Below are 25,151 nucleotides of genomic sequence, written 5' to 3' on the forward strand. Positions count from 1 at the left end.
GGCCCAGTCGGTTGTTTAGCTCGGCTATCCCGTTAATTATTCTGTAGGTGTTGGTTGAGACTTGTGTTGGTGCTAGCCCAGTGCGCCTCTGGAACTCGCACATTAGAGGATTGACCGGGAAGCAAAGTCCGCCTTCGATAATGGAAAGCACAGTGAAAGGGCATTGGTCTAGTCTGCCCCAAGGAGTTGTTTCCTCAGCACCGAGCTCGAGATGTACGTCTGCGGGGACGCCGTATTCTTCCCGGAATGCGGTTAGTGTGATCGGCGTGTCAACCAGGAAGCGATAACGCCCCATGTGAAGCCGACTGGTTTTAGCACGACAGTGTTGGTTTGGCAAACTTTCGTTTGATGGCTGCTCGGCCTTTGAGAGCCTCAGTGTTGGTGCTTGGTTCCCTTGGACTCTGCAGTAAAAGGAAGTGTAAGTTTAAGTGGAGCACGGTCGGGCTAAACGAGCTCGACTTTAGCTCGGCCAGATGGATTGCCAGACCATCTCGGTCATAGAGGTATACCCAGAAGCTCGGCCGCTCAAGCGGACTAGATATTAGCCCGGTCGAGCGGTCCAGCACTCTGTTACCTCAGTTCCCACATGATTTTTGCAAACTCGCAACTAGCTCGGTTTTGGCATTTTATGGGATCAAAAAAAGACCTAAAGCCCGGTCCGCCCTAGATCCACGCGTGTTCATCATAGAAAATGAAGAATAGACGAGGGAGAAGGGGCAGAGGTGATTTTTTGGGGGGTTGCATCCTATCACCTACTCCAATCGTGCCTTAGACTCAATATCAAGTGAAGAACAAAGGAAGTTAGAGGACTTACCAGTTAGGGCACTGACGGTGGCACGAAGCGGTGGGACAGAGGCCCTCAGTGGCGTCGACGGTGTGAAACGTGCACGCGTAGGCGCTCTGATCTCTATAGAAGGAGTAAGGGCCAGAGCACTCGATTGCAGGTTGATTTTTACAAGAAGAAGATGAGCGAAGGAGAAATGGGTAAGGAGCAAGCAACGGTTATAAGAAGGGAGAACGAGTGCCAAAAATTTTAATATGAAGAGACGGTAGGGTTGGAGGCCCGAGGCCAATGAATGATCGACGCGTATCCATAATGACGGCGGCGTCAGTACTGAAGAGACAAAATGGCAAGTTGAGACGTCAACAGGGCAAGTCAAGAAACCGAGCGTGGGGATTAACGCGGTTAACGTCTTGCGGATGAAAGACCGGCGGAGAATCTACCCCAGTCGGATCATGTAATCCTAGTCACGCTTGCGTGGACGGAATTTAGGGGCAATTAAGAGGGAGATTCATAATCTGGCTTTGGGTCGTGGAAGAAGCCGGGCAAGTTGAGGGCCGTCCATGTTTAGGCCGAGCTAACTTGGGCTTATCCAGAGGTGGTTTTGCTCAATCGAGGCCCAGGCCCCATGTTCGGACCAAGCTACTTGGGCTTGTCCTTGTCCAGAATTGGTTTTGCTCGGTCGAGGATCAGGTCCCATGTCTGGACCGAGCTTACTTGGCCAAGATGATCATCTGCCAACCCAGCTAAAATGGTTCGCATGTTTAGCTCGGCGCTAAAGGCTTTCTGAATAGTGGCTCAATCTGCCTGGAACTCGGCTTTATCGGAATGCTACTGAGCTCGGTTGTGATGGAGCTGGGTGAGTGAAGCCCTTGGGCTCGTTACATAGCACGGTCGTATGAGGCCGAGGTGATTCCGCCGGGCTGCCCCGTTCCCATTAATGTTGTCTGGCAGTTTGATTAGGTGTATTTTAGCGGGATTTGCGCTGATTGATGGGAGAGCAGCTCCACATGTCAATAAGCGAGTGGATACAGAGGCGAGCGCAGAAAGTATATAAGCATGACTGCACCCCCATGCTGGGGATGGAACATCATTTGGTGAGAAAAAACCTAACCCTCATTGAACTCTTCTCTCTCTTCCTGAATGTATGCTAACTTGACCATCGGAGGGGTTTTGGCAACACACCGCCGGGTAGCTCACCGCCGTTGTGTTCGCAGGTTAAACAGATAGAAGCGGAGCGTGGACGAAAGGGGTACGGGCGTTATCGAATATAACTTAGATAAATTTTCTTGTATATTTTGCAAGAAATTATTAGGTTAACTAACAAGTTAATTTGAGTTATACAAAAAATTTTAATTTTAATTAATTTCTTGAATTCTTTATCTAAAGAAATACAATTCCGATTCATAGCTCGAATCTTGTGGCTCGAGAGTGGCTTGAATTTGGTTTTCTATCCTCTGCAGGCGTGTGCTTGAATTGAATGAAGTATCAAAGCCAAGCATTATATTTGGCGACAAAATAATAAAAAAAGAACGAAAAAGAAGAGGAGTCTTGACTGGTATCATTCGTGAGAGGAGCGATGTATCATTCGTAACCTAGCGGCACTGTACATTTTCGATCTGGGTTGTTGTTGCTGCCGTGGGTGCCGGAAGCTACTGCCATTGTGTTGTCCATAGTTAAAGAAGAGGAGTCTTGACTGGTATTTTTGTTTCCTTTGTCAGTTCTTTGCTCGTTATTTGAATCTCCTTATACTGTATTTTTGTTTCCCTTTTGTACAAATCCACTCCATTTCTCTACAAATCCACTCTGTTTCTCTGCTCGTTATTTTCGTTTATATATATGATTCGGTTCAAGTCACTCAAATATATATCATGCCCATAGAAACAGATTCGTTTGGTTGTGACTTGAATCTGTTTGGTGAGTTGGTTCAAGTTCTAAGTGGCTCGGATATATATCATGCCCATTTTCTCTGTTTCTCTGTGCTCATTGATTAAATATTGATTATTTGAGAGTGAGTTGGTTCAAGTTCTAACTTCTGTTTGGTTCAATAATTATTTGAAAATTCAAGTTACAAGGTTAGAAGCCATCTGTAGAAATGGGTAATGGCTCGGAGATTTTTGAGGCCTCAAGCCAAACAAAAAAAAAGGGCATTTGGCAATAAGAATTTTTTTTGAGAATTTTTGGCCTAGAAGTTAGAACTAGAGTAGTATCATGTGACCACTATAAGTCAGCTTAGGTTCTATTTCTGAATCAGATTCACTTCCAATGTGGAGCACATTACTCCGTATCATATCAGTCTTTCCGGGCTTACTATTTCAAAGATGAACTGTTTTCCATGTTGGGCTTGCTAACTTCTCCAGTCAAGGTGGGAAGCCATGAAATATGCCAGTAAATCTAACATATATATTCGCATATATATATATTAGATTTATCCCAAATATATCCATAATTTGAAATCAATCTTTTACTTCAAGAAGTATAAGAAAGTTTTCAAATCCTGTAGGTCACATATTTGAACTGTTATATTGAAACTGTACCATTTTCTTGTATAGTATTAGAGAATAATTGTTATGATAAATACAAGAATAATTTTAATACTTTGCATGTCTCCTTATTTGAATAATTTTCTTAAGTTAGCTTCACATGTCTCCTTATTTGATTCCATAGCATTAGATAAAGATAATTGTTTGTACTCTAAAATTTTGTATTCTATTTAACTTTGAAGGTACAATGGATATTGATTCGAACAATAATTTTTTCAATGGGAGTGACGAAGTTGAAGAAAAAGATAACAGTCTTTCATTTAATGAGTGTGAAGATGACGAAGTTAAAGAAGAAGAAGTTGAAGAACCTAAGAAGGGAATGTATTTTAGCTCAAAGGAAGAGGTGTACGCATTTTATGCAGAATATGCCAAACACTCGGGATTTGCTATAGCTTATAGATCACAAAATTTAACATGTGATGGGGAAGTTAAGTGCTTTGGAATTAAATGTACTAGGGCGCGGAACAGAACAAAAAGATCATAAATAAATCCCTTGGAACCATCTTTGTCATCAAAAAATGAGTGTAAAGCAAGGGTAAGAGCCAGTCTACAAATGGATGGAACATATAAGTTAACCACAGTTGTGCTTGAGCACACTCATGATTTGGTTGCGACTGACTCACGGCATTTTGCAATGAATAAGAGGATTGTTACGCCGGTGAAGAGGAGATTAGAAGTTAATGATGCAGCAGGAATTGGTGTGGCTAAGAATTTTCATTCCATAGTTGTTGAAGCGGGGGGATATGAGGCATTAACGTTTGATGAACGAGATGCAAGGAATTATATCAACAATGCTAGAATGTTGAGACTTGAGGTAGGAGACGCCGAATCAGTTACACATTATTTTCATAAAATGCAACAACAAAATTCAAACTTTTATTCGGCAATTGACTTTGATGAAAATGGTCGCATGCGCAACTTGTTCTGGGCGGATGCAAGGAGTAGGGTGGCTTACAAAGCATTTGGGGATTTTGTCTCTTTTGACACAACCTATTTGACAAACAAATATGACATGCCATTTGCTCCGTTTGTAGGAGTTAATTACCATGGACAGTCAATTTTGTTCGGTTGTGGGTTGTTAAGTAATGAGAACACGGAGACTTTTGTTTGGCTATTCAAAGAATGGTTAAGTTGCATGTCAGATGCTCCCCCAAAAGCGATAATAACTGATCAGTGTAGATCTATGCAAAATGCCATAGAAATTGTCTTCCTAGAGGCTCAGCATCGTTGGTGTTTATGGCATATTATGAAGAAAATTCCCGAGAAATTAAGAGGATATTCACAATATGAGTCCATTAAGGTTGCTTTCACTAATGCAGTTTATGACTCATTCACAATAGATGAATTTGAGGAATACTGGGAAGCAATGATTGAAAATTTCAATTTGAATGATAACGAGTGGTTGGGGGTATTACACCGTGAGCGACATAGGTGGATTCCTGCCTATGTTAAAGACATATTTTGGGCTGGCATGTCAACTACACAACGAAGTGAGAGTATGAATGCATTCTTTGTTGGATATGTGAACTCCAAGACAACGTTGAAGCAATTTGTTGAGCAGTATGACAATGCGCTGAGAAGTAAGGTAGAGAAGGAGACAAAAGCAGATTTTAAGTCTCGTAACAAATTGTATGATTGCTTGACGGTGTATCGTTTTGAGAAGCAATTTCGTGCAGCTTACACTAATTCCAAATTTAAAGAAGTTCAAGTAGAACTGAAGCGTCTAGCGTATTGTCGTGCAAATCTTATCAAACAAGAGGGAGCAGTTTGTACCTATCATGTGAGGGAGGCTATTGTTGTGGGTGAGGGGATGAAGAAAGTGAAATTTGTTGTGTACTTTAATTCAACTAAATGTGAGCTCCAATGTATGTGTCGATTGTTTGAGTTTAGAGGTATTATGTGTGCACATTCACTTTCTGTGCTCATTGAGAGATCCATATATGAGGTGCCAACTAGATACATTGTTTCGAGATGGAGAAAAGACTTGGAAAGAGGCTATACATGCATTCCAACCACATATACTAACTTTGGCTCTTCTCTACATCCAAAGTTGCATGATAACTATCACAACACGTTGGATGAGATCCTAGATCTTGCTACCAATGATGATGCTAAACACAAAGTGATTTAACTTAGGTTGATGAAAATCAAAGATGAAGTGAGAACAGTTCAATCAAGTAGTGCGAGTAATGTGCCATGTACTAGTACTTTACCACCTTCAAATAGTACTTTACCACCTTCCCATACTTCACCAAAAAGTCCGCCTCGTATCAATAGTACAAAAGAAAGCATGACTCGCAACGTACGAAGTCCTTTGGTTGCTCGCCGAAGAGGCCGTCCATGTACGAAACGGAAGGTTAGCAAGGTTGATGCAATAGTCAATTGGTTGAAGGAAAAGAATAAGAAGGTGCGTCAAGGTGAACCTCGTAAGTTAAGCTTTCCTTGTATGGGAGTCGTGCAACACACTATGTATGAACCGGTACGTGTTAAATATGAAGGTTGTTTGGGGTTTTTTATTTTGGCTTCTAATTTTATTGCTTGAAATTAGTAATTTACTTGTGTTACTATTTCATCATTAGGTGCCGCCAAGTCAACATTACTATCGTCCTTTTATGGATGCCATAGCAGACCCTTTTCTTGTCCCGATATGTGTTCAACGGACTCAATATATTCCACTTTGTTTGTGGAATTTTGTTTTTATTATTTACTTTATTTTTACAAGCACCAGTTACCACAAGTGGGGACGACATTGGGAGCACATCTTTTGTTGACTTGAACATCGACGGGGATCCGAATCTCCCATTTTTTTTTAGTTTTGAAGTGGTAATTGTACGTGAATTTCGTTTGTAAACTTTAGATTGTTCACTTGAATGTCCCATATGTCTGAGTTCAATGAAGTGAATGACCCATATTTTTGAGTTGAATGATTTGGAAATATTTTGTTATTCTTAGAAATGGTTCTGTAGTGCTTGAATGAATATGTTGTTAGAAATTTTTTGTTATTCCAACCATATGTTATTCTTAGAAATTTTTTGTTATTTTTTGAGTTGAATGAATATGTTGCTGATGAAGTAAACTCTGCAAATCTGATCTGACCGAATGAAATCTGTTAGCAATGGTCTCTGCAAATCTGGTTTATGTCTGGTTGCCCAAATCTGTCCTGTTTTGTTCTGTTCTGAGTTGCTGATCTGGTCTACTCTTGGAGGTGAATCTGTTCTGATCTGTTCTGCATTGGCTGATCTGACTGATCTGGTCTACTCTTAGAGGTAATTGCTGGTTTATTTGCTGATCTGTTCTGCATTGGTTGATTTGATCTGATCTGCTGATCTGATTTCAGTTTATTTGCCAATCTGATCTGAGTTGCACAAATGGGAATTGGCTAGGAATGGCAACGGGGCGGGGCGGGGCCGGGGATCACACTCCCCGTCCCCGATCCCCGATGGTAGAACTTTCCCCGTCCCCGGTCCCGATCCCCGACGGGGAGCATATCATCACCCCCGCCCCCGTCCCCCAACGGGGATCGGGTTTCCCCGACCCCGATAATTCCCCGGCTAAAATTAAAAAAAAAAAAAAAACAACAAGAACATCATAAACATCCAACAACAACAGATCTGCGCACAGACTCATCAACAACAACAACAATCATCAACAGATCTAAATAGATCATTTTATCCCTATATTTATAAAAATATAAAAAATAAAAATAAAAATAAAAAATAATTGTAAAAAATGATCTAAATATATCATTTTATCCCTAAATTCATCAAATGTAAAAAAATAAAAATAAAAAATAAAAAAATCTATCAAATCTTTTTCTTCATCTTCATTAGAGGCTCAGATGGTTGAATGAGGCGGCAGAAGCGAGGCAGATTGGAGAGGCGACAGAAGCGAGGCAGATCGGAGAGACGACGACGGCGATCTGAGCTCAGACGGAATGGAGGGAGAGAGATCGTCGTGAGGCAGATCGGAGGGAGGGAGAGAAATCGGCGTGAGATTAGAGGGAGGGAGAGAGATCGGCGTGAGGCAGATCGGACGGAGACAAGGATGGAGGTCGGGGTGAGGCAGTGAGGTCGGAAGGAGGGATGGAGATCGGATGGAGGTACATCGGAGGGAGACGAGGGTTTGACAGAGAGAGAGAGAGGAGGCGAGGGTTATATCTGTGGTAGTGTTTACATCTTCAATAGGAAACATATATATATATAGGGGGGTTAAATCTGTAATTTCCCATCGGGGAAACGGGGACAGGGGCCGGGGCCGGGGCCGGGGCGGGTCCGGGGCCGGGGCGGGTCCGGGGCCGGAAAACTTATCCCCGTCCCCGGCCCGAAAATTATCGGGGATTTAAATTTTAATACCGTCCCCGGCCCTATGGGGATAATTTTCGGGGAAAAACCGTATTATTCGGGATCGGGGGGTCGGGTCCCCATCGGGCCGGGTTTAAATTGCCATCCCTAGAATTGGCTGATCTGATCTGCATTGGCCCCTGCCGTTTATACATGCGTTGTTATGGATCTGGCCATGTATAAATTTTGTTATGATTTGAGTTTATATGTATTGGCAATTGTAGCCATGTATAAATTTTGTTGCTGAATCATGGTTGCTTTTGGGAATACAATGTCAAGTTCGCATTTGCCAAACCACTTTTTAGCAATCTGAGCTGAGTTCTTTTACAAGTTTGGATTTTATAATTGAGTTGTTGAGAAGATCAACAAGCTTGATCTATCCTGCAGCTATTGAAATTCCCATGGCAGTATAACAGAATGCTGGTCCTTGTTGCAATCCCACTTTATTTATTTTGTAGATGATTGTTCATTTGTTCTAGGATAGACCATCATTGATAAGGCAAATAAAATGAAATGGGAAATAAATGATTGTTCATTTTGTTTTAGGATAGACCACTTTATTTATTTGTTCATTTGTTCCCATGGCAGTATAACAGAAATAAATCATTTGTTCATTTGTTGTAGGATAGACCACTTTATTTATTTTGTAGATGATTGTTCATTTTCTTGAATCCTTCAACCTGATTATCTATCATAAATCCAATTTGATAGACCATCACTGATAAGGCAAATAAACTGAAATGGGAATTGGCTGATCTGATCTACATTGGCTGATCTGATCTGTTCATTTGTTCTAGGCAGATAGACCATCACTGATAAGGCAATCTGTATGGTACAGGTTGGTTCCAAGTGCCACATGAAGATATAAAATAATTGAGGAAAATAATTGAATAGGTTGGTTCCAAGTGCCACAGGTTGGTTCTAAGTTCCAAGTTCAACCTGTTAAGAAATTCATGCATGTCAACCTTTTCTGAGAAATAATGTCAACCTGATCAACCTGTTAAGAAATGCATGCATGTCAACATTTTCTCAGAAATAATGTAAACCTGTTCAACCTGTTTCCTTACATGCATAGCAATCTTTTCTGAGCACAATTCCCATCATATACACTGTTAAAAAATGCCCCTATTCATTCAACAAATTTCCAACTTTGTGAAGTTCAACCTGTTCAACCTGTTATACACATTCAACCTGTTAATCATTCAAGAAATGCCCCTGTTCATTCAACAAATTTCATACTTTGTGAAGTTCAACCTGTTCAACCTGTTATACACATTCAACCTGTTAATCATTCAAGAAATGCCCCTGTTCATTCAACAAATTTCACACATTGTCAAGTTCACACACTGTCATTCAACACACTGTTAAGCAACCAACATAATTCAACAGATTCCACACACTATTCATTCAACACATTTTATCTCAAACAAACCTATTATACACTTGTTTTTTCAAACCATCAGATTTTTAAGCACCGAAAAAAAATTACAAAACAAGTAGAAAAGTAGATTACAGTCATAGCATGTTCCAAAACCTAACAACTGAGTCATTTACATGATAAAGTACAAAAATACAAAAAATACAATTACATAAGTCATTCCCTTGAAAATTTTCTCCATCATTTGAAGCCTTCTATCATGCTCACCAACCCTTTTCCTTAGATCATTAATTTCTTTTGTTGTTGAATCTGTCCGAGGTGCAGCAGTGGCACGGATTGTGGAGGTAATGTCGTCGTCGTCATCATCTGCGAACCACCTGAAGTAATTGCAGTGTTCGTTCCTAGTCTACAATGGACAAGAATCAATTAATCAATAAAGGACAAATCAAATTTGTAAAAAGTAACAGATTCATTTATATAACAGGTACTTACATATTTTCTTGGGCAAACAAAATAGACACGTCCTTGATTTCCATTGTCATTGCTTTGTACAATACGCATGGAAGCTATTCTTCCACAATTACAATACCTTGGCTTTAATCTCATGTCCGTATTATTAGTAGAAGTTAAAGCCATTTTGTTATTTGCATAACAAATACCAACAGATTCAACTAACGATGTTCTTTCTATATTTTTTTTTATCAACAATGCTAGAAGGTTGAGACTTGGGCTTTGGAAATTGAAAAGGATTCGCTACGCTGTGCAGCACAACTGCAACTCAGCAACAACTAAAGTTTATATGGTCACATTGTGTGTGTGTATTGGAAGGTAGCTTATATATATATATATATAAGTGATAGTAATGCTTATATGGTCACATTGCTCACAAAGGTTTTGGCAAGGAAAAAATGGATGACTTACATGATTATAAGCCTGCAATGGTTATGTTTGGGCTGCAGGTGATCTATGCAGGGGTTTCTTTAACAACCAGAGATGCTCTTTTGCAAGGAATGAGCCCTAGGGTTTTTGTGGCCTATAGACAAGCCATAGCTACCGTAGTTATTGCTCCAATAGCTTATTTCACAAGGTTGGTTCTCTCTCTCTCTCTCTGATGCACCATAAATATAAAATGTTTCACAATTTTTATAAAAATTTTCATAGTGAGATAGTGTTTAGATTATGAATTTAGGTAGATATTTGAAAAAATAAAATAAATAGAAGGAGAAAATGAGACAAATATAAATGAAATATAAGTTAAATTTTTTCTCAATTTCCCTTTACCTTTTTGCAATTCCCAATTCAAATTCATCATCCAAAGTGTAATTCTAAATATACAAAAAACAAAACAGCATGGATGTATGAACAGGATTTTTCAAGATTGGGAAAAATTTGTCACAAATTAAAGGCTATTAAATCAGAATGTGAACATTTGACAATAGATCAATCTAATAAGGGCAAATCCCAAACCCAAATAAGAATTTGTCTACAAATTTGTCACAAATCAAAATGTGAACACAGTGTATAAGGGCAAATCCCAAACCCTAACTTGAAGGAAAATCACAAATTTCGTTCTTGAACACAGAGTATAAGGGCAAATCCCAAACCCTAACTTTGAAGGAAAATCACAGATTTCATTCTTGAACACAGAGTTCACTAATTTCTACAAAAATTGACGCCAAACGTAAACCCCAAGTTTGCGATTTCAGGTTTGCCTCAGATTCGCTGTCGCAGGCTCCCATTCGTCGTGGTTCGTCGTCCTCCGTCCTCCGTCGTGGTTCGAACTCCTTCAAGAGACAAGTGAGAGAGGCGAGAGTGAAGAGGTAGAGAGGAGAGAGGGATGAGGCAAGAGTGAGAGAGAGGTTTGTTGAGAGTGAGAGAGGTGAGAGAGACGAGAGGAAACTGCTAAGGAGAGTGAGAGAGGTGAGAGAGGCGCGAGTGAACTGCTAAGAGGGGAAGAGATCGAGAGGAGGGAGAAATTTCAACTTTCGAGCCATTCAAGCCCGAAACATTCAAGCTACGAGTCATTTTTCAAAGAAATATATAAAAAATTATTATTATTATTATTATTATTATTATTTCTTTCACTTTCTTATATTATCTATCTAGTCATTTGAGCCCCGTAGTGAAAAACCGGAAAATGGGCTAAAGTTAGGCATAGATTAGGAGTGTGGATCCTCTCCTTGCAGCTTCTGTGCTTGCGCTCGTCCTTACAGGCCTTCGGGTCTACTTTTAGGCCCAATTTTGATAATCTGAACCGTTTATATTTTATGATTTATTCAGTATATCATACCTGTAAAAAATCAAGTTGATTGGATATCAGAAAGTATATGTTCGGAAAACTGTTTATTAAATTCTTTAAAAAATAGTGTTTAGTTCAATTTTTCAAACACATACTTTCTGATATCCGATCAACTTGATTTTTTACAGGTATGATATACTGAATAAATTATAAAATATAAACGGTTCGAATTATTAAAATTAGGCCTAAAAATAGACCCGAAGGTCTGCAAGGACGGACGCAAGCACAAGCTTGCAAGGAGAGGCTCTTGACTCATAGATTAGAAGGTGTGCTGGCTCTCTTTGGGGAAAAGTTATACATAGAAAAAAAAAGTACATATAAAATAAAAGGTGTAGGATCCATTTTCAAATATAATATTTTGCAGGGGCCACTCAAAATGAATCTATATTTATGTTCACCGAATGTGACTAAGATAAGGGTGCGAATTACGTTTTTAAAATCTGTATTCAAATTAGATATTTAGATACTCTAATTGTAAAAAAAGACATTCATATTTAAGGGTCATCATTTTACCATTTCCTAATGAGCCTTCTCGTTGGGTTGAGTCTCGGTCTAAGCTTTGAGATTCGATTTCGTTTGTTGACTTGTGAGAGGCAGGGCAGCCAAAAATATGAAAAACCAAGACAAAAATTGGAGGAAAAAAACCCCTAAAAAATAAGCTTGAATCTCAATTTATTGGGCTAAATCCACGGGCTGTATGGGCCAAATCCATTTTTGGGCCTAAAGCTTTTGCCTGCGAGTCGAACCGTAAAAAATGCGAGTAAACTTAGATATCAGTTTCGTAGCCCAACCGATACCAACTTTTTTTCCATATTTACTTGTAAAAGAACATTTTCACCTTCTTACACAAATAAATTTTTTTTATAACTTTTTAGATGAATTCTAATTTGAGAAAATTACCCACAGGTCCTATTTGAAATATGTGTATACTATTTAATCTAATAACTTTTTGAGTAGACCCAAAAGTCCTACTTTCCTTTTCTCTCTCTTTCTCTGCGTTTTTTGCCTCACTCTTTACGTTTTCCTCTCTCTATTTTTTTCTGTATTTTCCTCTTATCTTCTTTGTCATGGATGACTGCTTCTTCTCTTTCTCTTTCCGATATATAGTCACCGGCGACCGACTACTACCATCGATTGGGATTCACGGGCAACCACCGACCGCCGACTCCTTACTTCACGCTCACCGACGGTAAAGAAGATATGTTTCCGACGAAGAAGATGAGTAGATCTATTCAAATCTGATGTAGATCTACATCAGATTTGGCTAGATCTAAACAAAAAATAGTTGCCGGAGTACAATCCTCTCTCTATATCCGTCTTTCTCCTTCGATCTCTTATTTTTTTTCTACATTTTCTCTGCTATACACTTCTCTTTTTCTGTTCTAATGGAGAAAATTTTCAAGTTCTAAATAAGTTATTTTCGAGTTTTAGTTACAGGCGGTGAAAACTGTAAAATTTTATAGTTTTAAATTTTTTTAGTGCTGGAATGAATCATGGTATAAAACTGTAAAATTTTACAGTTTCATAACATTTTTTAGAACTGTAAAATTGCTTAATAGATTTTTGCTTTGAAACTATAACATTTTACAGTTTCAAAACTTACTTTTCAGTTTGATCAATATTGAAGATTATTTGCTTAAACCTTACAAAAATTAAAAATTAGTATATTTTTTTCTCGTTATTGCTGTTTTTTGTCGTTTTATTTTTTTCTTTTAGTTTATCAATATTTAGCACATTTTGCTATATTTTTTTGCTCTAATTTCTCCATTTATTCCTCTCTTTTTTCCCGACAATATTTTAAACATTCTGGTGAGTCTCCAGTGATGTTTTTAACGTCCAGTGAACGTTCTGAACATTCCGGCGACTTCCATTAACGTTCTTAAATACTCCGGTGAACTTTCAGTGATACTCTGGCGACTTCCCGGCAATATTCCGGCGACTTCCCGGTGATGCTGAACATTCCGACGAATTTCCGGTGACCGTTTGATGGAAGTCCGACAGTAGTAAGATGTAACAGTGTCTATAAATTAAAATAATAATAATAATAAGATTTTTTGGTAACAATTAAAAATGTATAGGACTAATTAATGCAAGTGTTTTATTTGAGGATTAGATAGATCTTAAACTTTGTATATGAGACTTATTGGTAAGTTCCTTTTTTAATTTCGTATGTTCCATTTATTTCTTGCAATATACTTGAGTGGACCTACTTTTAGATCTCAACGAAATATCATTGGGTTGGGCTCATCCTATATTTTTCATTTCATATTCTTTCGTCGATTGTGTTTGTACACATCAAATTTTTTTAAAAAAATTATTCAATGTGCATTGATTGTTTGTACACACCAAATTGTTTTAAAAAAAAATTATTCAGTATTCATAAGATACCACATAACACATGTCACATATCAATCACAAATCATTATGTTCTTTCTTGTTCTTCCATAACCCAACATGAATCTTATCTTCACCACTAATCAGCAGAGACATGAGGCACCACGTGATCATGTTGTGATCATGTTGTTGCAGAATCGAGCTACCTCTCAAATTTTTATCCTAAGAATTGACAATAACTAGCCCAACATTAGACAAACGCGGAATTGTTAGGAAAACCATGCCAGACAATTTTAAAATTAAATTTTAATTTCTTTCAATTATATTATTATTATCAGAATTTTTTGTTCTATAAACTTGAAAATTTAGAAGATAAGTAATTAGTGGATTAAGAAAGCATCCAAAATCTTCAAATAACTTGATTCTAGATAACCCATGGGGCCAATCACACCCAACCCAAGCACAATAAAATCAGGCCCTACAATGTTCTGTCACACATTAAAGCTTATTAACAAAACCAACTTGTATGGTATTTCAAATATATATATATATATATATATAAATTCAAATCAGTTTGTTTGGCATCCACTAAATAAGTGTTCCTATTTAAATAATTACATTTATTTAGATCACATCACTTCTTTATTTTTTTGCACATCTTTTATAAAAATTAAAAAATATACTTATTTAGATAATCTCAAAATTAATCACAAAATCGAACACAATAAATATGATTTTTTAAAAGTTAACCCCACTAATAAACCCTGTATTTGTGTTCTGCGTCCAATTCTTTGTTGGTAGCAGAACAGAAAGAAAGCAAGAACAAAGAAACCCTACTCAAAAGAAGCCTTTTTTTTTTCCCCCCACAAGAGACATCAGAGCTTGAGTTTGGTCCTACATCCCAGTTTTGAGAAGAGAACTGCAAGCATAGCAAAGAAGGCAGCACTGGAACACATGACCCATGACACAGCCATCAGTACCCAATCCTTGAGCTTCTTCTTGGGAAGGTGGGTCCGGTCCGATCGAAGCAGTGCCCGGTAAACTGCCTCGCTTAATGCGAAAGCAGTGACGGGGACGTCGGATTCCTCAGGCAGAAACCCTTGCTCTGTTATGCAAGCAATGTCATAGGCACCTGTGGTCTCTGGAATGCCCAGATATTCACAAATCTTGAGCCGGCCATTGATCCTTTCCTCACAAGATAGCATGTCACCATGAGTCAGTATCAAGATTGGGTTCTCATCTGGCAAATCATATTGAAAGCAATTTCATAATCAAACAACAATGCAAAGCCAAATACAAATATTGTAAATTATGCCACACAAAGTACTGGGACATGGTATCTATCACAACTTTTGTTTTTAGTAAATACTTTGGATAAGAGTTTCTAATTTTAGGGTTTCCTTCAAGGTTTTAGTATTTAAATTGTTTAGTAGATATTGGGTGCAACGATGATACTACGTGACACTATTTGTATTAGTTCTGATCATTTTATGTAATTATGCCAAACATGGGGAGAGAAACTTACTAGTTGTCCTAATAGAAGGGCAGAGGAAGAGATCTCTAGTAGCTCCAATGGCCTTCAAATCACCATTCTCAAAACCCTTGTGGATCTCTACCAAGTTAGCAACCACCATTACACAATTGACCATTCTCTTAGCAAACCTTGCAGATGACAGTTGAGTAATGGGTTGTTGTTGTTGTTCATGGTCATCCCCTGGCCTGCAACAGAGCTGGTAATGGCGAACTCCATGGACCATCCATGTCGTCACCTCTTCTAGACCTTGGATCATTTGATGACAATCCAAACCCCTAGTGTCGTATACGCAGAACCCACTTCTCATTGATCTTAGAACATTGTGTTCTTCCATGTACATTGTTGTGTAGTTTGAAGATTCACCTGCAATGCAATACCAAAATTATACACAAGCTCATAACGCCTTGCTCTATCAAATTGTCTAGTTTGGTGTTTTAAAATCAGAACTACTACCATCCCCCAAAATTTCAATCACCCAAATCAACAAGTTTATATAGGTCACATTTCATGTGACAGTTTTGTCCAATTCTATACACATAAAATTTTTCATATTTAACTAATCTATAGCTTTGTACTACTATATAAATATATATCAGTTGTGCTACAAATACATAATTTTTTTATAGAATAAAATACGAAAGTGAGATGACATCGTGTATAAGACATTTTTTTTTTTGCCTTATATCTGTGTTCTATAATATGAAAGTGAGATGACATCGTGCACATTGTTGTTTTATAATATCTGTGTAGAGAACATAGAAAGGTGGACGCAAGAGACATACTTGATGTTTGAGTGAAAGGGATGAGACCAGAGCGGCCAAGTACACTGTACATGAGGTTCACAAGACTGCTCTTCCCACTACCACTAAGACCCACCAACACTATTGGGATCATCCCTGGTATCTCCATCTCTTCCTTCTTCATTCCACCTGTTGGCACCCAGAAGTCACCAGACCGGTATGCAATGAGCTTGTGCCGGAGGTCGTCGAGTCCTTCCGGTGCCACCAAGGCTAGCCTCTCCATCTCTCTCAGCACTCTCAGTCTAGGTGTGAGCTGGTGGCTTGAGAGGTCCTCCGCCGTCAGACGGCTGTTTTTGTCCAACTCTTTGGCGGCTCTCCACCAGCCAACGACGGACCTTGGTGGCTCACTGTGGTCTTCTTCACTCAAAAGTTGGTTTGTCATTTTGCTTTTGTGAGGTGGGCTTGATGATGGATCTCTGAATTGTATGTAGTCTATAGGTATGTATCAAAGTATGTGTTATATAGAAGTTGGGTTTGGGTTTATGGATGATCCGAGTTTTGGTGAGAAACATTCATTAGCAGATAGAGAGCGACAGAATGGGCTTGACTTTGGTGTACAGCTCACACGTGATCCGAGTTTTGGTTTTATCTTCTCAAAATCTATTATTTGCCAAATGTAGATCAAAAGCATAAGACAAAATTGGATATATTTTACTATTATATTTGTACTTGTTATGTGTATATATATATATATTTATATTGATGTAATAAAAATCACGATTATGTGTAAGATACATTATACTTCAAAAAAAAATAAAAAAATTTATCAATTTTTATGTCATGAAAAATTACATAAAAAGTGAAATATAAATAATATATATTACAATAACTATGGTATTAACGTGATTATTGAGGTTAATCCTTATCAATCTTGTCGCCTGGATTTAAGTCAACGTCTTTTCCTTATTCCCTTTCCTTCTCTTGACAGAAAAATTTTTAAAAAAAAGTAGGGATAAGACTATTTTTAAAAAAAAATTGAAGGTTCCTTTGATACGAACCTGCTTGTAACTTTTTATAAGTTAAAAAGCAGAGACTCAAAATATTCTACAGTTAACTTTAATAATTAAACTAACTTTATTTAATTCGAGTTATTTTTATTTGCATCAAACACTCAACTCGGTCACATATTACTAAGAGCAACTTGTCCCACCAGTAAACTGTTGTAATAAATTTTTTGATAGACTTGAGTTCAAGTCATAAAAACAGCTTTCAATAATAGAGAAACAACTGCCTGCCTATATCTTTTCATTCACAAATCATGTCATTATTATTACTACTTCAAAGGCTTTGAAAGACAACCAAAACAGAGAATGGAACAACCAAAAAATAACCCCCACATGATATTTAGATATCAATAAAACAACAACCATGAAATGCATGCCTTGAATTATGCAAAGGACATTTAGCAGTAAAATATGTAACCACAATTTTCATTCCAAAGACAACATAGTACAAAGAAATAAAACTTCACTTCCTTTCCAGCAAATACACCTGGCAACAAAAAGGCTAATGAAGAATGAAAACCACACTCACCCAGTGAAAACTAAACAAATACCAGACTCTATGGTGACTATGAATGCAAGACTCCAAAAACAGATAGAAGACTCGATTTTGGTATTCAGAAGACCCCCTCCCATTCCCCCCCCCCCCCCCCCCCCCAACAAGATTGCCTCAAGGCTATTTGCAAAACATTCCACGATACAAGGCGAAAAGTCAAACCACTACCAGGCGGTCTTTTGCACTGTTTAAACCCGCGGTACCCTTTTTATTTGACCACTGTAGTATTATAATAGCCCCAGCTAAGCACTGTTCCACGACGACCGACACTGAACCTGACCGGACACAGTGAGTTGACCTGACCTGACACTGACATATACCTTGTTGCCCTCGGCACGAACAACTTCATCCCCAAACTGGAATTCCTACAAAATTTACACTTGGTCAGTCAAAGAAGATCAAGGATAGCCTAAACCCTAAAATATGCCCAATTTAGTAACCAATTTGATGGGGGTCTAGGATGAGTAGATTAAGTAGAGACCTAAAATTTGACATAATTTATAAAAAAAAAAAAATGGTTGTATCTAGAAGTGCATACAAGCTAAATGTGGAGGTCAAATTCAAAACCGGGAAATGGCTTAAAACTTAAAAAGGATTGGTTAAGATCCTGCTCTCATCTGTATGTGAAAACAGTGAAGATTTGAATAGATGAGTGTAGTGTAAATACCTTTAGCCGAAGTTGAATCCACCAGATGGAACTTGAACATCATTTCCTCCAAAGTTGAACCCAGGCTGCGGACCATCACCCGAAGGTAAAGTCTCATCCTCCTCTTCCAACCAATACGTCTCAAGAATCTTCACAGCCTTCTCATAAATCTCATTGTTGTCATGACTCTGGAGATTTTCTATCTTTTCCAACCCCTCAGCATCATCTATCAACTGGGCATAGTAATTAACATCTCCTGAGTTTCCCAAGTTCTTCTCAACTTCCCCAACCTTCAAGATATTTTCCAGCCCTTCCAAACAGACAGTGATAATCCTTGGATCAGGACATACAAGGAGATCGCATAAAGGCTTTATACAGCCCTGACCAACCAAGTACCTGCCATCGACGATGGAGGTCAATTATCAAAATTCATAACCATAGAAGGGACATTGAGACAAGTAAAAGAAGGAACTTGAAGAAAACATACTTGATTTGCTCATGAGTACCACCAGAAGTAGCATTTGAAATTGCCCAAGCAGCCTCTTTCTTTATATCAAACTCAGCAGTTTGAAGCAGATTGACTAGTGGAGCAATTAAACCAGCCTCAATTACAGCCTGTTAAATCAAAGCATCATATGCAATAAGGATGATTTTCTACTAACTGATCACTGAGGAAGCAAAATTTATATAAGATTGATTTGTGGAAACTAACACTCATTTCCAAACTCTAAACCAAATAATGGGGCCAGAAACACTCTATGGGGACACAGGGCACACTAGAAAGTGGATGATCCATCAGAAGACATAAAGTTAGAACAAAAAAATATCTTTTATTTTTTTCCTTTTAAGCACAAAAGCAACCCATTCACACAAGATTATCTGATCTAAATAACATCCCACAAATTTAAAGAAAAAAAATAATGACAGTAGTCTTGGGTGGACCCTTAAAACGTTTGGTTCAATTTCCAAATAAACTTGATACACAAATACAGTAAAGTCTAGAACTCATCGCAAGTAAGGACAAAACCCTTGACGAGGAGGAGCTCAGAGAATATGAGAAAATGCATCATGTCAAGAGGTTGAATCCTCAAATTACAAATTCAGAAAAGTTTGAGCTTGAAAATTTTCAGTTGCAAATATTTAAATGCTTACCTGTATCTGTTCCTTGTTTCCAGCAGTAATGTTTGAGATTGTCCAACAGGCTTCTTTCTTGATGCTCTTCTTATGATTATGGGTTAACAGATTCAGCAAGCATGGAAGTGCACCATGCTCAATTATAGACTGGAGAAAGGAGGTTTCCATTATTAGATGCAAAATCATGGTACATTGAAAGCAAAGACAAATTCCACATGAAGCACAGGAAAAAGAAATATTAGCATGCTTACAAAATGTTCATAGCAGATGTGAAATGTCATTCTGTTTTCTGTAAACCATACTCGAGATATCACCATAAAATTAGGGTTCGGACACTGCCTTGGTAGCCAATGGAGACAGCTAGCCGGTTTTATTAGGGCTTGGGATGAACATTTGTAGCAGGGCACAACTAAATACAATAATTTATTGAGCAGGAGTAACCTGATGTAAAGGGTTATTTATTGCCAACTGATGGCCCACCCAATCCAGGTGCAGATATGAATTACGTGACCCTGCCAAAGGCTACAGCAACAAATACCATACATATCATCACCACTACGTAAGAAAATATTTCAGCAAGTCTTCCTTAAAAACCATAGAGCAACTCCCAGTCTCACCCTAGAAGCAACACCATCTATAAGGCCATGTTTGTTTGGCTCCATAAGATGGAGGGGATTAAGAGTGTGGTGAGATTCAGTGAGAAAATTATTAGTGCGATGGTATTAGGTTAGAGTAGGATAAAGAATGTGTGTTTATACACCACGGAATTAATAATACTATAGATAGTATTAATATATAAAATTAATATTTTAATTTTTGATATTTTTTAATATTACAATTTTTTTTTTGTTTTAAAATATATAAATTTTGCTTAAAAATTATTTTAAAATTCACTAAATATAAAAAAATCATATATTTTTTTTTTCTTTCATCAATAAATTATTTAAAACATAATAATATTAAAAATGGTCTTTTATTTTCAATGCAAGGGGATTGGATCAACTCCCAAATGGGTATGCTAATCCTACCCTTGGGGGGATTGGTAGTCCAATTAGACTAATAGTCCTACAACATTTTAACACAACCAAACATGGTTTTGATGGACCCCAACGATTGTTAATCCAATCCCCTCTTCTAAGAGGCCAAACAAACATGGCCTAAGTAACTTTGCACTCCCCTGTTGTCCCCTCACCTCTACACCTCTTCTCTTGCCTCTGTTAACCTTGCATAACCGATGTCGATCGAGTAACCATTAAAAATCAACCATTCATCAGAATTGGTTTGACGGGTCAATTACAGTCGGTCTAGTGGGTTGGGCATTATATCCATCATGCTTCTAGTTCTCTAATCTCCAACACTTTCAGCATTCAAAAATCAAATACCGCTAATGTAATTAAATTTAACCAAAAAATGGGAAAATTCATCAAATCATAGATGCATGTTTGGGAGATAATTCATCAAATCCTTGAGGTTTGAATATGAAATATGGAAGATCATTGATGCCCTTGTTGATGATCGCAGTCAAGGACACGGCGATTCTGCAATCTGTCATAGTTTATTGGTTTCTGTGGTGAGTGTCATTAGGGAGATCGTTGGAGAGGGGGAGGGGATGAGGGAGAGTTGGATGGTGAGGGATAGAAGAAGTTCAAAGAAGGTCAGGGTTTGGACTTGCAAAACATGTGAGAGAGAGAGAGAGACAGAGAGGGGGGGGGGGGGGGGGGTTATAGATTGCGAGAGAAAGATATGGCTGATTTGTGAGAGAGTGGAGATCTTGCTACATAGAAAGTCAGAATCTTTGAAAAGATTTATATATATATATATATTTCTTATGGGAATCATGAAATAAGCTGACTTTTATGATATTTTTTATAAGGCTAATCTAAAAGAGCAAATAAAACTCAAACACGTGGTAGTATATTGCAGTCTTTAAGTACAATAAGTCGGTTGGGTTTTATACGTTTTTTTAATGCTAGATCTGACAATCAAACCAAAAACCGATAAAATGAACAACTTCTACCTGCTGCCGACCCAATCAGTGGTCAAAACTGTCCATAGAGCTTCGGGTCAGTCGGTTTGAACGGGCCAGTCAGCTTTTTGAACAGCCCTACTAGCATATATACAAAAGATGACAGGGGATAAGAATAGGAATCTAACATTGCATTAATGTCCCTGACCACGTGGTCCCTCTCTCAAACCAAGCAACAACATCTATTTGATAACGTATATCTTTCAATCCATTACCTAAGGGTTCGTTTGGGATGTAGGTTGGCTTTTTAGCTTTTTGACTATTTTAGCTTGGGGCTAAAAAGCCCCGTTTGTGATAGATTTTTTGACTTTTGTGAAAGAAAAAAAGAAATGATTATAGTTTGGATGTGATGTTTCGTCTTATTGCGCTAAAAAACCTATTTTGCCTTTTTGTGGCTAAAATAGCCAAAAAGCCAAAAAGTTTGGCATGCCAAACGAAGGCTAAATGTCTTGTCTCCATAATGAACAATCTGGCACATGCATAAATGGCAGCTGGTAATTATTTGCAGTTATTAGCAATTTCTAACTGCAAGCAACTTCCTAAATGTCTGCCTCTCACAATAGGGGAGCATGTGACATGATGATATGTCAAACTGCACCATTACATTGGCGTTCTTTCTATAACAATTTCTTGATATTTGAGGTCCTAGATCATGCTTTACCAAAAGAAAATAGCAAACAATATCAAGTTCCTGATTTATGGACTAATAATGTTTTATCCAAAAAAAAAAGGGGAATCCAAGTGAAACAAATTTTCCAAAAAAAGCATACTGTGTGACTTCTACAATTTTTGAACCAACATGCATGTATCTCGAGTACAAACCGGGGGTCAAAGGAGTTGAAGAAGAAATTTTAATTTTGTAGCAGGACAGACACATAGATTCTTAGTCCATCCTCCTCCTTAGAACATCAGATGTTAATGATATCTACCAGTAACCCAAAGCAATCACCATACATTTTGGTCATGCTGTGCTCATTTCTTTCTCGTATTTCACATCATGTTTCTAACAACGACTATTTTCCAACATCTTTCAACATTTTGTTTCAAAAAATTTGCTTCTGCATGTTCACAAGACCTGCTCTAGATTATTCCAGGCACTTAGCAAAATAAATTTCTTCCCATACTCCAGCAATACATATTGATAGATCTTAAAACAAGAAAACGCCAAATTGAATAGGCTACAGATGAAGAATGTATATGTTGGCCTACATTAAACACATCATAAACATACATAAATACATGCATATGTAGTATATTATGTATGACAGACTTTATGTTTCAAGGGAAGAGGCATAGTTCAGAGTTGAAAGTTGAGAGACAATCTCTCAACAGTATTTTAACAACCAAAATCAGTAGTTAATAGATATCAAAATAACCAACAAACTGGCCATCTCTTTTCGATAATTAAAATAAGAACAAAGCGGAATGTTGAGAAAATAATGGTGGGAAAAAATAAAAAAGAAAATCCAAATCACCTCCCACAAGCTCATACCTGAGTCTGAACATCATCTCCTGTCACAATATTGCCAACTGTGCGAAGTGCTGGAATGAGCACCGATGGGGATGGATGGCTGGGACAAAAATAAATATAATTTTGACTTTAGAGGGCAATGGGTTAAATAAAATGTAAAGCTCAAACAAATAAGTAAAGTGCTACTTACAGGAGTAGTTCAACAAGTCGTTGACAGACACCTGCCTCAATTACAGCTTGAATTTTGTCATTTGTACCATCAGAGAGATACGAGAGCGCCCAGCATGCGTCTGTCAACACCTCTTCGTCACTTGAGTGAATAAGTCGCTGGAGGGCAGGAAGAGCAGGTTTTGTCTGCCAACAAATTTCAAATTTTTCTTAGTGCACAATGAACAGTGATAACAGGGAGAAAAAAAAAAAGATTACTTGAAAACAGAAAATTAGCACCCAGATCAAGACAAGAACCTGATCAAACGGAGGCTGTGGCTTGCCCCTGCAAAAGTTTGATAATGTCCATGTGGCATTTCTCAGCATTGAAAGTTTGGCATGTTCATTCAACTGTGCCAGCAAAGGAATCAAAGCGCCATTGCTGAGCACGAGATCACGGCACCTAGGGGAGTCACCAGCAACATTACCCAATGCCCACACAGCCTACAATCAAAAGTGATAAGACATAAAACCTCGCGTTAATATTAGTTGCAGATGATATACAGCTTCTAATTCAAAATAATTCAATAAACATTTGCCATTTTACCTGCTCGCGAACATCATCACTCGGAGAAGCTAAAAGCTTGACAAAAATAGGAACTGCTCCATGATCAATTACCACCTTAGTATTTTCCGAGGTACCAGAAGCAATGTTTGTCAGTGCCCAAGCAGCCTCAAACTGTAAGAAAATCAAAACAATGTACACAATATTTTCATAAAGCAAAGCATCCTGAAGAACAGACGGACAAAAACTGCACATAGAAACATCAGACCTGAAGTTGAGGGAAATCCTCCCTCATAAGAAACTCTACAAAGCGGGGAACAACACCAGATTGTATAACTTCTTCAATCGGGGGACTTCGTTCTGAAAATGAAATTTGAACAATTAATCTTCCAAAACTTAAACAGAAGAAATATAGCCACATATATCAAAACACGATCATATACCTATTGAAAGCAATTTACGGAATTGTGTAGTAGCCTCCAGTTGCAGATTGCTATCATTTGACCAAACACCAGCAACCAAGGAAGGAAGACTCTCTAACTGCAATCAAATCAACAGACCCCAAAACCTCAAACAAAGCATTACAATCAAAAACCCTAATCCGAACAACCGATCCAACCAAAATTACCAAGACCCAAATAAAAAAAACCAGAACTTTCCGCTATCGATCTCCAAATCCCAACTGTAAAGCCCTAAAATTTCAAACCCAATCATTCATAGTTCATACAGAACCAATCTACGAATTTAACATCATAGAACAGTAGTTAGATACACAAATAGAGTGAGAAAAGGGGGAATTGGGAGGACCTTTTTCTCGACTGTGGAGGCATGAATGTTGGAAGGGAATTGCTGGGCTTGAAGACCTTCGCGACGCTTCTTGAGCAAGCTCTCTTCGCGCTTGCTCTTGCGGATCTCAACCATGTTGTCCTCCCTCCGTCTCCGACCCTCCTCGGCATCGACGGCGACCTTGTAACGGTTCCGGCGAACCTCGGTTCTCGCACTAGGCCTCAGCGACATGGTTTTTGTTTATCTTCTTCACTCTAACTCTCAAACCCTACGACACTGTATCCAAATCCAAATCTATATATATCTATGAGACAAAATCGAATAATCGATGAGCTTAATCACACCTGAACCTTGTAGGTAGAGAGAGAGAGAGAGAGAGAGTTGGGATTTTTGGGGGAGAAGATTTTGAGAGAGAGAGAGAGAAGGTTTGGGGGGATTAAAAAGGTTGAGATCAGGGCTTGGATTTGGGGGTTATTTACGGATGGTGGAACCGCACTGACTTTGAATTTGAAATTGCGCCGACGACTGCAACCAAGTACTAACCATACAATTATTAGAAATATATATACATATATATATGCTTCAACAAAAAAAATAGAGTAGAATAAATTCAATGAATATTTATTTACAGGGTTGATGGATGGATCATGTACTTTCTAGGAAATTCCTCAATCTTGTAAATTGTAATCCTCTTCTATGGGCAATTGAATCTTGCCACCTCGCCTTTGATGTGTTGGAACTCATCCTTCACTTTCCATTTTAATTTTTTAATTTTTTACCCTTCAAGTTTTTTCTTCCTTAAGTTATTGT

At 38.1% G+C, this 25,151-nt stretch overlaps 3 protein-coding genes and 1 long non-coding RNA gene across 8 annotated transcripts; 2 read left to right on the forward strand and 2 right to left on the reverse strand.

Annotated features, from left to right (window-relative positions):
* Positions 1–2,317: 2,317 nt before the first annotated feature.
* Positions 2,318–6,704, forward strand: LOC114269422 (protein FAR-RED IMPAIRED RESPONSE 1). 3 transcript variants are annotated; one of them, XR_014331904.1, is made up of 3 exons: positions 2,318–2,480; positions 3,507–6,590; positions 6,662–6,704. XR_014331904.1 is itself a non-coding variant. In XM_082873185.1 (2 exons), the coding sequence occupies exon 2, from the start codon at positions 3,878–3,880 to the stop codon at positions 5,453–5,455; it is 1,578 nt and encodes a 525-aa protein (XP_082729311.1). In that variant the 5' UTR covers positions 2,318–2,480; positions 3,507–3,877; the 3' UTR covers positions 5,456–6,699. The 3 variants fall into 3 exon arrangements, 1 of the variants encoding a protein (XP_082729311.1); XR_014331905.1 differs by having other exon boundaries at positions 3,507–5,803; positions 5,904–6,699; XM_082873185.1 differs by having other exon boundaries at positions 3,507–6,699.
* Positions 6,705–14,334: 7,630 nt separating this feature from the next.
* LOC114269404 (uncharacterized) lies at positions 14,335–17,328 on the reverse strand. The gene is made up of 3 exons (XM_028210712.2): positions 15,992–17,328; positions 15,201–15,572; positions 14,335–14,915 (listed from the first exon to the last, which is right to left on the reverse strand). The coding sequence occupies exons 1-3, from the start codon at positions 16,389–16,391 to the stop codon at positions 14,551–14,553; spliced, it is 1,137 nt and encodes a 378-aa protein (XP_028066513.2). The 5' UTR covers positions 16,392–17,328; the 3' UTR covers positions 14,335–14,550.
* Positions 14,878–16,005, forward strand: LOC145793156 (uncharacterized). Its single transcript, XR_014333799.1, has 2 exons — positions 14,878–15,011; positions 15,960–16,005. It is a non-coding gene; the product is annotated as an uncharacterized LOC145793156 (long non-coding RNA).
* An 82-nt stretch (positions 17,329–17,410) lies between the features above and the next one.
* On the reverse strand, positions 17,411–25,106 carry LOC114269403 (importin subunit alpha-2). Of its 3 annotated transcripts, XM_082875831.1 has the most exons (12): positions 24,995–25,106; positions 24,363–24,866; positions 23,999–24,095; positions 23,824–23,915; positions 23,598–23,729; positions 23,309–23,494; positions 23,034–23,197; positions 22,865–22,943; positions 19,365–19,493; positions 18,700–18,827; positions 18,234–18,608; positions 17,411–17,931 (listed from the first exon to the last, which is right to left on the reverse strand). In XM_082875831.1, the coding sequence occupies exons 2-11, from the start codon at positions 24,570–24,572 to the stop codon at positions 18,236–18,238; spliced, it is 1,590 nt and encodes a 529-aa protein (XP_082731957.1). In that variant the 5' UTR covers positions 24,573–24,866; positions 24,995–25,106; the 3' UTR covers positions 17,411–17,931; positions 18,234–18,235. The 3 variants fall into 3 exon arrangements, with proteins under 3 accessions (XP_082731957.1, XP_028066511.2, XP_028066512.2); XM_028210710.2 differs by lacking the exon at positions 24,995–25,106 and having other exon boundaries at positions 24,363–24,990; XM_028210711.2 differs by lacking the exon at positions 24,995–25,106 and having other exon boundaries at positions 17,411–17,922; positions 24,363–24,937.
* Positions 25,107–25,151: the final 45 nt, after the last annotated feature.

Source organism: Camellia sinensis, chromosome 6, assembly GCF_055761805.1.
Source record: "Camellia sinensis isolate YWXY chromosome 6, ASM5576180v1, whole genome shotgun sequence".
Classification (NCBI taxonomy): Eukaryota; Viridiplantae; Streptophyta; class Magnoliopsida; order Ericales; family Theaceae; genus Camellia; species Camellia sinensis.

Excerpts from the sequence above, each read along its gene's own strand:
- LOC114269422 (XM_082873185.1), top strand. The coding sequence starts at position 3,878 with ATGGATGGAACATATAAGTTAACCACAGTTGTGCTTGAGCACACTCAT.
- LOC114269404 (XM_028210712.2), bottom strand. The coding sequence starts at position 16,391 with ATGACAAACCAACTTTTGAGTGAAGAAGACCACAGTGAGCCACCAAGG. Across the intron at positions 15,573-15,991 it reads CCCTTTCACTCAAACATCAA|GTGAATCTTCAAACTACACA; the intron begins GTATGTCTCTTG and ends ATTGCATTGCAG. Across the intron at positions 14,916-15,200 it reads CCCTTCTATTAGGACAACTA|ATGAGAACCCAATCTTGATA; the intron begins GTAAGTTTCTCT and ends ATGATTTGCCAG.
- LOC114269403 (XM_082875831.1), bottom strand. The coding sequence starts at position 24,572 with ATGTCGCTGAGGCCTAGTGCGAGAACCGAGGTTCGCCGGAACCGTTAC. Across the intron at positions 23,495-23,597 it reads GTGATGATGTTCGCGAGCAG|GCTGTGTGGGCATTGGGTAA; the intron begins GTAAAATGGCAA and ends TTTTGATTGTAG. Across the intron at positions 19,494-22,864 it reads GAGATGATGTTCAGACTCAG|TCTATAATTGAGCATGGTGC; the intron begins GTATGAGCTTGT and ends TCCTTTCTCCAG.